Source organism: Paramacrobiotus metropolitanus, unplaced genomic scaffold, assembly GCF_019649055.1.
Source record: "Paramacrobiotus metropolitanus isolate TYO unplaced genomic scaffold, Prichtersi_v1.0 Parri_scaffold0000139, whole genome shotgun sequence".
NCBI lineage: Eukaryota > Metazoa > Tardigrada > Eutardigrada > Parachela > Macrobiotidae > Paramacrobiotus > Paramacrobiotus metropolitanus.
In genome coordinates, this window is record NW_026570359.1 from 183,419 (window position 1) to 197,499 (window position 14,081).

The 14,081-nt window shown below is 45.6% G+C and overlaps 1 protein-coding gene across 1 annotated transcript; it reads right to left on the minus strand.

The window, feature by feature from the left end:
* Positions 1-73: 73 nt before the first annotated feature.
* LOC129599148 (uncharacterized) lies at positions 74-11,124 on the minus strand. Its single transcript, XM_055497292.1, has 6 exons — positions 10,817-11,124; positions 9,277-9,385; positions 4,019-4,114; positions 2,827-3,658; positions 510-2,533; positions 74-438 (listed from the first exon to the last, which is right to left on the minus strand). The coding sequence occupies exons 1-5, from the start codon at positions 10,825-10,827 to the stop codon at positions 534-536; spliced, it is 3,048 nt and encodes a 1,015-aa protein (XP_055353267.1). The 5' UTR covers positions 10,828-11,124; the 3' UTR covers positions 74-438; positions 510-533.
* Between the last annotated feature and the right edge of the window lie 2,957 nt (positions 11,125-14,081).

The window sequence follows — 14,081 nt, forward strand, 5'->3', positions numbered from 1 at the left end:
CAGTACTTGTTTTGGCGGTGTGCTGATAAACTTGTCCGTCAGCTTAATTTATACAAAATTGAACTACCGGTCAATTACACAAAATTTTGTTACGAAAGATTTTAGATTTTGTTTTGTTAATTACACAAGATTTCACTAGCCAGCCATAAACCATTTGTTATTTCACAGTAGCCGAAATGAACTATCCTGTAGGGTAGAAAGAATACCACAATAACTAGATGCACGTACTGTATATGAACAATTTTTTTATGCTGACAATTGTGCTGACAATTTCCTTATTGTTGCATGTGTGTTCCCGGACATCGAAAAGCGAGCGTACGATAATGGGATAACTATGATGCGGTGGATTTGCATTTACGTGGTGTAAACGATTTTGTGGATGATCCTGCTCGTTTTCAGAGCTGTAGACATTTTCTTGGGAGGGCATGCTGGAGGCGCCTACACGGGATAAAAGTGTGATGAACATTGCCTGCACCAAGTCCACAATTCCTTGCCGAGGTTCTCCTTACCGTATGCCATACCGAGCAGCGATTTTAATGAGGCGGGTGCCCTTTAACGAAATTCCCCACAGCCGTCCACAATCTGGTTGGCCATCCAATTCTGCCATCCGGTGAAGGCGGTCGTCTTTGCGCTGGTCCCGTGGGTGGTTGTGGTGGTGGATATTGCTCTTGCGGACCTCCGTAACCATAAGGATAATAGGTGTCGGTATGGTGTGGAGCGGAGTAAGAAGGAGGTTGCCGATTACGATAGGGCGGCGCCTCTCGCCAGGGATTATTGGACTGGTAATCGTGCCGGTAATCATGGAACTCTTGCATGGCTTTGTACTGTGTATACCTGACATGTCGTCCATATTTCGGTGCATACAACGTTTCCTGACTTCGTACTTGCTGCTTACGAACACCCTGGATCATCTCCACAAAATTCTGAATCTTCTTCCCGTTAATGGGCAAATTGTACAGCGACTGGATAGCGCCCATAATGTTGTTGGCCGTAATTGGGTGGTCTTTGTCGCTTCCTTGCATGGATTCTTCCAGAAGCTGCTTCTCCTCCCGGTATCCTTGTAACATTCTCTCGTATCCTTCGAGACCATCTCGGCCACAGCCTAGAGCAATTTTCTCCTTTTCCGCCCCGATTAAGTAGTGCAGATATTCTTCCATGGCGTCATTGTACGGAATCATGGCGTTCTTTTTCAAAAAGCAGCCGAATTTCGCAGCTACCTTGCGGATTTCCTTCTCTTCATAGGCCAGGTCTTGTTTCCGCTGATTGAGTTCTTTCAGAAAGATTCCCACCGCATTGAGCTCGCCGTCCTTCTGATGCAACAATTTCTGCACTCTTTGGTCCATTTCATTCACTAGCACCTCCTGCATTTCGTACGAGATGTGCATATGCTTGTCCCAAGAACATCTGCAGCGTTCACAAGACAGTCCGCCTGATTTCATCATAGCTTGGCACTTCTGCAGTCCTGGATTCGGGTATTGCTCCTGCTGAATCCCTTGCAGAAGACAGTGCTCATGACACCGAGTAATATAATCCACCTTCTTGCCGACCACTCGTATACAGGACCGAGACGCGCAAACCGTTCGCGGGTACCCTAACGGCTTCGTCACTAGATCGATGACCGGCACGTAGAGCTGCTGGCTAAGCTGCGCTTTGGTATATTGCGCTTCACGGATTTCTTCTGCTTTTTCATCAGCCAGTTTCAAGTTTAACTGAATGTTCTTCGTGATTTGCGCTAGCGGTTCGGTGAAGGACAGTATCATCCGCCGCGCTTCGTTAAGAGACAGCGTGTTTTGCAGCGCATGCGGTTTTCTGGTCGACACGTGTTGCAGTAAACGTTCAGTCTCTTCCACAGATTTCTCCCAGCTCTTGAAGAAATTCTGGGTCTCCGTTTCGTCGAATTGTATCCCGGATTTCAGAGCGGCCATAAAACGGACCGCCTCACTATCGACACTGTATACCGTACTCTGGTTCAACGGAATGTCCACACCTTGTGACTCTTTTATCAGCTTTTGCAGAATCGGAAAGGTGTCGCCCGGTCGGTAGAAGGTGGACCGCGCATTGGTAAAGACAAACACGATATTGTGACAGGCGTCACGGTGCAAATGCGACAACAGCTCCTTGATGCAGAAACGAAACATGACCGTCAGACGCGAATTGTTCGGTTTCAGTAAGATACAGATTCCGTGAATGTTCTCGAAATTGGACAGATGCTGCATAATGAACTGGAAGTTTCGTTTATCCTGTTCCGTGCCACGAGTATCTCCGATCCCCGGTGTATCGATGAGCCGGACAATCATTCCTCCGCGTCGGATGGCGTAGCTTTTAGGCAGCTGGGTAGCTGACTGGCCAATAACATCGTTCTCGTTATCGCTGGAACCCATGGAAACAACCTTTTGCTCAAAATCTTTGTCCATTGTTGTGAAACGCGTCGGGATCAAATAAATCGGATCGGCTAAGGCTTCGTTCAGTGCGGAATAGGTCAAAAAGTTCGCGAAGCCGTTGATCCATGTTGACTTTCCCACACCGGTTTCTCCTACAAGTTCACACAAGAAAATTACCAGTAATTCCGTCTCAAAAATATCTCAAAATGACTCTTCTGGTCAGTAATCTTGATGTACTTGTAAAGTAAACTGGCTCGGCACAAGAAACTTTCGCTTTCACGGAACGTGAAATAATTCTACCCATAATTCATTTACACCTGATTCCATGCAGTGTTACAAAAAGAACTGATCGCAATCACAAATTCCCAAAAAATAATGTGGAAGCTCTACCAGTCCACTTCTCATAAGGTTACCGTTAAATATAAATAAACGTGTGAGTACTAACCGAGAACAAGTATATTCAGTTCCTTATATGGTTGAACTTCTTTCAACACCCACGTCAGATCGTTCTGTTCGAATCCCGTGTACTCCCATCCATGCTTGCGAAGACCACACCGGAATACAAAGGCTTCTACCGGCGTCTTCCCGCAAGTGCAGTAGAAATGACCGTCAAATCCATACTCCAAAATTTGCTCGCAGCTGGTGCATTTCCATTCAAACCGTTTCGTCATGGGACAGCATGCGAAAGGCTTGGATCCGGGACAGGGCAATTCAGCGAGTCCACACTTTTTTGGTTTTTCCGATCGCACCGGTACCACCAGGGCTTTAGCAGTAGGAGAAGGAATGTCCTCTTGATCACCATCCACAATTTGCGCCAGGATATCTCCACATTCTAATTGACCGTATCGAAAGTATTGCAGTGTCGTCTGCTCACTATCCGTCTCATTCGCTTTTCGTTTCAAGGATGGATCGACATAGACAAACAACCATTCGTTCGAATCACCAACTTTCGCCCGTGTATCCAGCATTTCGAGAAATATCCCTTTCGCAGTGGCAAATTTTTCCGGGTAGTCTGTGCGAGCTTTGTCACTTGTTGTCAGAATACAGGCGTTTGCAGCTTTTTTGATATCGCTCATCGTTTCTTTCGAAATTCCCTCCAGAACCCATACTGATCGCGACAGCAGTGCGTTCATTAGTTCTTGGTCCGATTCGGTTGCGTAAGCGCCCTCCACTTTGGAATCTAATTCGACCAATGTTTGCGTGGACAAGCGAATGCTGTTTTCCGCCATTTGATCAGCCAGTAAGGTCATCGTGGGTGTGACGGAAGTATCGATTTTCTAGTGAAATAATGATACCATACAGACACTGTACTCCTAATGTTTGCTGTGAGTATCTACCGTAATTATCGAATTTGAAGACCCTCCCGTAATTAGGGCCCATCCTAAGGTCGTTCGAAAGTCATAAGCCCCCCCCCCCCGAAATAGAGGCCCATGGGCTTAATCAAATACCGCAAAGCCCATATTAAAAAATGCCAAAAAGCTGGTTTGAAAAATTGCAGCCCCCCTAAATACAAGCCCATGCCCGTAACTGGAGCCCACCCCGTGGTTCATTTGAAATATTTGTAACCCTGGGCTTCTAATTCGATAATTACGGTATCTGAATCCAATACATCCAGCGATTAGTGCAAACTTCCTTACCATATTATCATTCGCAAATCCCGTAGCTCCATCGGTGGCTTGTGGAACTTCACTATTTTCTTTCCAGCTGTTGTCTGAGGCTTCTTGCTTCATAGACTAAAAATTTTTAATTAGTGTAGGAAGTAGGAACAACCTTTAGTCTAGTTGAGCGTGTACATAATACAGATTCTTATTTTAGCGTCTTTCTAATTAATTACGTCTCAATTTGCGTGATAAAGCATCTAATTTCCGAGCACATCTAGTTACCGTTTACGAAGTGGCTATTTTGCCGCAGTGTTTGCGGCTAAATAGCCAGTAGGCTATTTTGCCGCACTAGGGTGGGCGAAATAGCTTGTTGGCTATTTTACCGCACACTGCGTTAAAATAGCTGCTCAGCTATTTTTCCGCACTATGGTCGGCAAAATAGTCAGCTGGCTATTTTGCCACACCATTATTGCAGCCTGTCCCGCCGCGCACCTCAAGCGCAAGTGCCGGAAGCTCTATAAAACAGCGCTACTACTAAAGGTGAATTTCTACTCACATTACGCCATTTTAAATTATACAGGAATCGATAGAGAATTCATTTCTCTATCTACTGATGTGAATCAAGCTTTTATGAAAAAATTGTACACCGTTACCTATTTTAAAAACTATGATCGAGCAGAAACCTTTTACAAGGTTTTAATACTGCGCAGAAGAGGAGACATCTCTGTTCTGGCGGGATGGCAAGTTTGCCGACCACAAGCCACGAAATTATCAGCGGCAGCAAATGTTTGTACAAGAACCGGAAGATACGCGCGCTATCATAAATGATCAGGTAGAACAATGAAATTTATTGCCCTGTTTTCATCTCCATCTCCATTCACCACTGGCGCTGAGTGTCAGAGAGTCATTCCTGCTCAGCTGAAACAATACGTGACCCGAAGAGGCCGGGGCACAACAGGATGCGCAGCACTCGCACCAAGAATAGGCCTGCTGTCCAGCCTGATCTATACCGTTCACAAAAAAGTCATTTTCTCAAAATAGCAAATGTGGGGCAAATAATTCGGTGTTTTATCCGACTCCAAGTTTGATCGTTCCATCACATGGAGTAAATTCCCATACACATTCTGAACCAAAATGAAGCTGGTCAGATCTAAAATGACCAAGTTATAAGAGTTTAGAATTTTCGAAAATTCATTGGATCTTTGTTTTTTAAGATATCATCACCATAATGGTTCAGAATGTTCTTTAGATATAGATTTACCATAATGGTAAATTTTGTAGGAGTCGGATAGATAGGTGAATTATTTGACGCGTCCGAGTTTTTAAACTTTTTCCGGTGATAGTACAGCAGCCAGTTATTGCGCGCACATTTTGAGTTTAAATCGGAGAAGTTCAATGTTTTGAGCACCAAAAGCAGTAACGTACACTATGGAACTGTTTACGAGTCCGCAGTGGCGTTTTTGTTCTCGCAAGAGGGGTGCAAACGAGTAGAAACTCAGCTTAAAACAGCGTCCAGAGGTCCAGAGGTTCTCCCGGAGTTCTTCTTCGGTAAAGCCGGGTTATCCTCCGGCAATGTCGGTTTCCGGACCGGGAGAAGTTGGGTTAGTCACCGTTGACTTGCGTTATAAAATCGTCCTCTGGGACCGTGTAGTCGTTCTTCTGGTTGATGTCCGGCGTAAGTGTCCATGACACCCTGTGGGGGTGACACCAAGTCGTTCCAGTTTCGCGAAGCCGCGGCACTAGTTGATGCCTGGTGCAACATTCCGTCCCTGAAGAAAGCAGTTTACTGTGGCACCTATTGGGCGCTCAAGACCGGATTGAGGTTTCACAGGGTTCACCGCATTTTCGCCCAAAGAGCAAGGTTACCCCGGGCTCAGCTTTAATTGGCTCGGAGGAGGCTTTGTTCTGGCCTTCTGGGCGCCTTTGTAACTGTCAGATGGTTTAATCGGGTAGGTTAGTTCCTGGTCCTCAGGTTTTGTCCGTCGGGTCTGAACCGGTTTGCTATTCTGCTCTTCGCCTTGCCGTAGCTAAAAAAAATCGTCTCCATACCGCACTTTTCAGTGGCTTCCATCCTTGTCCATAGGAAGCCATGGGTTGTCGGAAAATACTCTTCGGCTTTTTCTTTACTGATGCCGATACCTCTAGCATCGGGATGGACTTTATCAACTATGACGGTTCGGGAACTAATGGGTTCTGGGCTTGTATTACCTTAACGGCGCTCTGTCCTGCACCGGTTCGATCTTGACAGGTTTGATGGTTTTCGCCAGTTTAACCGTACACATACTCTGCTGACTGCCTCTGGCATCGGGAAAGAGGTTACCATCCGATTGGAAGGATTTAAAGTCCGGTCGGCTGATTGTTCTGTCGTGGCCTACGTTTCTGCGCAACAAATCGGTTATGCTGGTGACCCACGGGACGGCTTGGGTTATGGCCTGCTCAATGGAATGTTTAGTAGCGCTCGGGCATTGCCGTTGGCGGGTTCCCTTCCAGGGGCCCGTGCGAGGCACCATGTCCGCGGTTATGCAGACGATTCATCCAAGGCTTTACCGGGAGACCCTTCCGCGGTTTTGACCAGAATTCTGTCCGGTGTTAACATGGTGAAGGGCCCAGAAGGTATAATTGCGTCCTGGGAAATCGTCCTGGGAAACCACGACGTCTGGTTGCCTTGACGATGTTTATGGCCACTTTGGTTTGGTCGAACCGGCGTCGCCATCGGCACCGGCTGGTCAGACGACGTTGACGGCAGGCGAGCCGCGAGTCACGGCGACGTCGGTGGCGTCGATCGATCTGGTGGCCTTATGATCACCCGGCACCCCCGCACCGTTATTGCTATCAGGCAACAGGACTCCATTTTGGGTACCGTGTTGTTCAGTTAAGATATTCTTATCATGTTGAGACGCACCAAAGCCTGTTTGAATTACCCTAGAGGATCTCTTCCTGTGCCGGGAACGGCACAGCCGGGAACGGCACAGCCGGGAACGGCACAGCCGGGAACGGCACAGCCGGGAACGGCACAGCCGGGAACGGCACAGCCGGGAACGGCACAGCCGGGAACGGCACAGCCGGGAACGGCACAACCGGAACGGCACAGCCGGGAACGGCACAGCCGGGAACGGCACAGCCGGGAACGGCACAGCCGGGAACGGCACAGCCGGAACGGCACAGCCGGGAACGGCACAGCCGGAACGGCACAGCCGGGAACGGCACAGCCGGGAACGGCACAGCCGGGAACGGCACAGCCGCGAACGGCACAGCCGGGAACGGCACAGCCGGGAACGGCACAGCCGGGAACGGCACAGCCGGGAACGGCACAGCCGGGAACGGCACAGCCGGGAACGGCACAGCCGGGAACGGCACAGCCGGGAACGGCACAGCCGGGAACGGCACAGCCGGGAACGGCACAGCCGGGAACGGCACAGCCGGAAACGGCACAGCCGGGAACGGCACAGCCGGGAACGGCACAGCCGGGAACGGCACAGCCGGAACGGCACAGCCGGGAACGGCACAGCCGGGAACGGCACAGCCGGGAACGGCACAGCCGGGAACGGCACAGCCGGGAACGGCACAGCCGGGAACGGCACAGCCGGGAACGGCACAGCCGGGAACGGCACAGCCGGGAACGGCACAGCCGGGAACGGCACAGCCGGGAACGGCACAGCCCGACTGGCCGAAATCCTCAGCCCGGTTGTATTCAATGCTGAAGTAGCTGCGGCTAGCCCAGCAGCATGAGCGCTCACCGCTGGAGACAGTTCGCCGTCACCACTGAAACTCTCTTCTTCGTGCCGAAGACGCAGAGAAGGGGCTTGTGATCAGTACACAGGGTAAACTCGCGCGGACAACTTGACCCTTCTGGAACAAGAGCTGGTACTCGCAGTACTTGGACCAAGGCCAGGGAACTCCCGTCTTCAGGTGGGGGTGGAAAGGGGCACACGTCCCGGAAAGGTCGCGGACGAACTTCCCGTAGTGGTTGACCAACCCCAGGAACGCGCGGTGTTCACTGATATCGGTCGGACGGGGCATTTCCTGGATAGCCTTCACTCGATCTTGGGAGATTTGGCGACCTTTGTGGCCCACCACGAACCCCAAGTACTCCAGGCAATCCTGCAGGAAGTGGCACTTGCTCCGTTTGAGCGTGGAACCGTGCTCGTCCAGACGCTAGAGAGCTCAGTGGCTTAGATTGTATGTACGTTTAGATGGATAGCGCAGCAATACCCGTACGTACAAGAGGTGCAGAACTATAGTCCGCTACAATCTGAATCGTCGATAGCAAAAAAAAGGGATTGTGTGATGTTACGCAAAATTTTCATAACTAAATGCGATACACCATCGAAGGTGCAGATAATTTATACATGGAATTTCCTGTGGTTAAAGTTGTACTGTATTTACACAAGTTTAAAAGTCACAAAAAAGTCCGGGTGCGCGCAGAATATCCGACGGCTTTCTGAACTTCAAAGAAGCCGCGCACTATTATTTACGGCTTCCGCCATTTTGGTGGCTTTTAAACTTGTGTAAATACAGTAGTATTTTGATAGATGTTCAATCGAGCACTCCTATCGTGTATTCTCAGCTGAAAATGAAAAACTATTAGGATATTTTTCGGACACCTAATAATAACATCAGTGCAGTAAGATTCTTACAAATTGGGATTGTCACAAAGAATCACGAAATTATGCGACTGTTTGCTAGTCGGATTGAACGGTTGTAGGAGTCAGACTGTGCGTGCAGCCAACCATTCACTCCTGCAAACAATCTGCAACAGCCCACAATCCTACAATCCGCAAAAGAATCGACGACTGTAACGGACTAATATATGTGCGTGCGCTGGCGCTGGGTACACCGGGAATAGCACACAGTCGTGAGTGCGTCTCACACTGTCGCTGTTGCCGCCTTTCCTTAAAGGGTTCTAAATTGATATTACTGCGGTATGATGTCCAGTTTCCAGTTCTTGGTTCCATCAATACTGCGCATAAAGAAGACTTCGGACAATACCGTACAGGCGACAAAGGGTGTTTTGGTTCTCTGACTTGTTTAATACCTCGTTAGTCGTTACAGTGTGGCAAAATAGCCAACGAGCTATTTTAACGCAGTGCGCGGTAAAATAGCCAATAAGCTATTTCGCTTACCATAGTGCGGCAAAATAGCCAACTGGCTATTCCGGCGCAGTGTGCGGCAAAATAGCCTGAGGGCTATTCAGACCCTTATTGTTATACTGCGGCAAAATAGCCATAGCCTAAAGTTTAAGAACTCTTATACACTGTATTTGGCAGACACGAGACATACGCAATAAAACGTACAGCAGTCGTCACGGTTGAGTCGCATTCTGAAACCGGACGAGTCCTAATTATTCTTTCATCACCATCCTCGATTAGATCGAATTCCGATGAGGATGAGGATTTTCTAGAGCTGAAAGAAAATAAAATTACCGTTACCAGATACCAGTCTTTACATTTGGGCAGATACGAACTCAACAAGTTGGTCTAGTCCGTGGAGACGGTGAACGGTAATATGTAGCGCTTATGAGAAACCGATATGATGGTTATTATTTTGTACGCAGTAATACCCGCTGTGGAATGGAACAAAATTAATAATAAACATTAGTCTCAATTAAACCTTTGCTTTACTCGAGGGGAACCCGGAGAACGTTCCCTTCGCGCTGCTTTTTTGCATGCACGCTGTGGTTTAACTAACAAGATTCGTCGCTATGTACGATATTTAGTCGCCAGAAGTTTACCCGATTGTTTATATTTTATTTGTTTATTGCCAATTTTATTAAGCTGAATAAAACGAACAAACAAACAAAATGCAGGCAAATAATCCATTCAGTGCTAAGTAAAATGAGAATCTAGCTTGGGAATTTGAACCTGGCTAATACCAGTGGTGAAGATCCTTAAGCAGATTTAAGCAAAAACCACTCAAAAGATAGTAGAAAAGGAAGAATATCAAGCAAAAGAACTGCGCTACGAAAAACAGCAAGAGACGGCTTCTACAAATGTCGTTCCCGGCCTGAATTATTTGGCTGATATAACTAGGCCTGGCTCCGATTACGTACGTAATACGAACTACATTCGCCAAATCATTCAGCAACCAAAAATTTTAAACAGATATATTTTTGCTTACGGAGTTTAGCTAAATTTGCCCATTTTTACAATTAGTTGCAATCAATAGAATTAAAGAATGAAGGCACATGCGTAATACATCGGCTGTAGAGGTACGAGTACTGTACAGTATTTGTGCAATAAACCGGTGCAACGAACACCATCCTTATTAATTAATAACGTTATCACCGATGAAATTATAGATTAGCAAATAAGACTCTCTACGTACAATTAGTGCACCACCTACCACGCACATAATGCGATGGAAAAATTATTATGCAACAATTACTTCACAGAAAATACTGTAATAAAGAAACAACTTTCCAAAAACATTTGAGACTGGTATTAGCAGATTGCCGATATATGGATACCGATAATGTACAATACTGTACCTGCGATAACTCAAACGTTTATGCAGTTATTAGTTGCTTACGACGTAGCCCGGTCGTTTTACAATAACCAAAAATTAATACGTAAGTTATTCAAAACAGTATTACAGATATTTGATGATTCGTCGATATACATGCTTCACAGTTAACACTATACCACAATTAGCAGAAAATTATTGCAGAGCATCAACAGCCAGAGGTAGGTCTGCACTGCACAACCTAACGGTTGCACTTTTTGCCAGTGCACAGTTAATGTGCTTTTTTTTAAAACACAGTAAAAATTAAAAGTGAATGTTATACCCGTAGACTCGTATTTACGAACTACACTATTATAGTTACAAGCTACGTACCGGGCGGCCATGTGTAAGTCGTTGAATTTTGAGTAACAACAAAGGATAACAAAGCAATTAAAACCTGAAGAATGAACAAGTGATACCGGCAGTACAGTAATTAATGTTGTATTATTTTAAAATTGTAGAAGCTGATACTGTGCTGAGACTGTAGAATGCTGTGGGTAGTACAGAAAACATTATTATAATGGACGCGGAAATTTGCGGTGAAACGCTCCAGACGACCTGAACGTGCCGACAGCACACATTTTTCCAGACTGATACTGCAGCCGACATTGTTTGGAGGGGGTGGAAGGAGGAAACTGCAAGTTTTCGCTCTATAAACTTCTTGTTTACGTTTGCAACTTGTAAGTGCCATGTACCGACAACAATATGACTGCACGTACCATTTGGTCTGTAAGTACGATTTGTCGGCTTTGTTGCATGGCTCGCTTTAGTACAACAATAATCAACACTGTTTTGCAAGTGCCATCTGACACCAGTAGGCACTAGGCAGCAACGCTAACTACGGTCGGTAGCTGGATTTGTTAACATTCTTTGGTTATCAAATGCGCGCCCAACCCATGAATTATCACGGTGCCAGTTGAAATCTGATTAAGCTGCTTTCTAGTTTCTAGTTCTTCCGTAGTTTTACCATTTACGACAGTGGAGGCACAAAATAAATGCAGTACTCGTATGCAGAAAATGTTGCAAATTCTTAATGCCGCATCATTTCACTAAATATACGTAACAGGTTAAATTTGAAACCGCCAGTTTTTCGCAGGGAACTGGCACCAAATCTGAGAGCGCAGCTTTGACTGGTTATATCTGAGTTGAATGCATAAGACCTAGCCAAAAAATACGATGAAAATTAATAGTGTTTTCCAAACTCAAAACTTCATTTCACAAACGCAGAAACTTTATCCCAATCGTGGTATTGTATTATAACTGCTGACACTTTTCTGCAACTTGAAAGATGTTTTTGTGTGGCGTACTACGCAAGCGATTCTTGTGGGTCATAAATTTATGCGGTCTGCATCATCAGTCACATACATATTGCTCAGATTCAGACATTCGGGTATCTTCCAACGCCTATGTAGGTTTTTTGTGCATAATGCGCAGTAGATAACGACGGGTAACGTGTGTCATCACGATCCAGAGCTTATCTGCGCTCCGAATGGTCAAAACAACTATACCGCACGTATTCAAGATACCGCGCTGCACAGCTCCGTTTTCTAACATACCCGTCCTTGTCTCTATGAATCATAACTTATGCACCATAGTGCGCTGCACTGGCCGTATACCAGCCAACAGAGAAAGATGTCTGAATTTTCGTATTGATAAGCATGACGCGCGTGCTTGAAATGGATACATCGCAAGGTACGGTTCGGTTATTGGAAGCAAAACGCTTTTCAAGTTTTACTGAAGTTTACAAAGGATGCCAAACATAGGTATATCAAACATCCGCAAATTTGAGCTGTATACAGATAGATAGTACATATTTTCGTTAACTACTGTCTAATGTTATGAGTATTTCAAAGTTATTGTGGGGTTTCAGCTGTATTTTCCGTTGTACTCTTTCACTGCAAAGTTACGAATTTGAAATTTCGTAAAACCACATGCTGCAATCAGCCAGTACGGCGTGCTCTAAGTACCGAAGAAATGTACCGAGGACGCATTTTTTACTACATTTATTAAATATAAAAATTTTAAAATATACAGTACATACAATTTTTTAATTTTTTTAAAATTTTTTTAAGACTTTTGGAACACAAACTTCTGATACGCATACGTACTTTCTGAATTGTCACCACGAGAAATCGCTCGCTGCAATACAACTACTGTACATTAGATTTAGTTCTTACTATTTTACTGGCAGTAGCCTGTAGCCACAGAAATAACAAAAACTGCAAGCGCTGGGACGTATCTGTACACTATATTTTGCGAACAAAAAAATTTTTAGCGAAAGCGTTTCTACCGCGAAAACGGAAAAGCCTCGAAGCCGTCATCTTGGGCAGCTATCAGGAGCCCTGTTCCTTAACCAGCTGCCGGCACGCCGGTAGCCATTACACTTGCCAAATCTTTCAGGCATTGCCATCCATAATGCCATGACTCATTCTGATCTACGTTTACAAAAAGTTAACATATCGAAAATCCGAATACGGTATGCAACGACTTTAAAATTTCACTATTATTACCCAACATGGGAACTTCTTTTTAGAGGCCTACCTAAAGGATTCCTACCTAAAGCAAGCCAGGAAGGTGTAAAATTTATTATTATCTGGGCTTACTCAATTTCGATGAGAGTTCCTAGTTCAAAGCTCGGCAGAACATGAGTCGGCTTGTTGCGCTTTGACAATATTGAGTATTCCGTTTAGAAATCGTCAGCTGATGTGAGTTTTAAAAAAGCGTTAACATAATGCTTATGCTAATGTTTTACAAATGATTAACAGTGCGATATTTCTTAGACTACGTAGTGCTTGTAATTCGGTGTACCGCAAATGCCTGCCCATATTTCCGGTACTATGTATGGTACTTTCAGTACGCTTCGATTCGCTCCTCTGGCGCAGTCACGCATGTTCCACCACACCACTGAGCAGCTAAAAACAGCCTGGTTTCCGGCTGCACTGTCACTAACGGTAAGACGTATAAAGCACGCCCTACACCTTCTACAAAGTTAACTACGATTTAGTAATGTCGTTCCAGGTGGACTGGGAGTACAGATTTCATCGTGGGCTTTAAACCCGTTACTGTCAAAAATTTTATTGCAGGAAATACCGTACACGGATACCGTCGCAAACCGCACATCATGCCGTCCATATCCAATCAGCAAACACTTTAAAGCCAGTAACGGTTTTTCACACCAAGACATCTTCCAGAAAGCGATAAAGCGCCTTGAAAAGATAACTGATGGATCGAAGATCCTTACCCATATGAACATTCGACAACTACAGGGCTTACTGTTTAGATCAGATAGCATAAACAGATTTGTATTACACTATTACTTAAAAGTTAAAAGTACACTAAAACACCTTTGTTGAAAAATGTATGTTTTGTTTTTCTGTTTCATGATTGTCTAAGGATTCAGTTAGGGCAGATCCGTAGATAATAATTAAGCGTTCCAGTAAATTCAGAACGTAGCCCAACTCTACCGACTGTGTGTGGTTGGTCGTTGTCGTGGAGCGACTTCCATAATTGTTCACTGGACTTTCCGTCCACAACGGATCTCAGCGGATCGCATATCGATCAGTGTTGTCTCAATAATTCACCATAATTGTGACTGACT

What these genes read in the sequence shown, in the direction of transcription:
- LOC129599148 (XM_055497292.1), bottom strand. An exon ending in ACTCAACCGTGACGACTGCT is followed by an intron (nt 4,115 to 9,276) that starts GTACGTTTTATT and finishes AAAAATTTTTAG; the next exon opens with TCTATGAAGCAAGAAGCCTC. An exon ending in ACTGAATATACTTGTTCTCG is followed by an intron (nt 2,534 to 2,826) that starts GTTAGTACTCAC and finishes GTGAACTTGTAG; the next exon opens with GAGAAACCGGTGTGGGAAAG.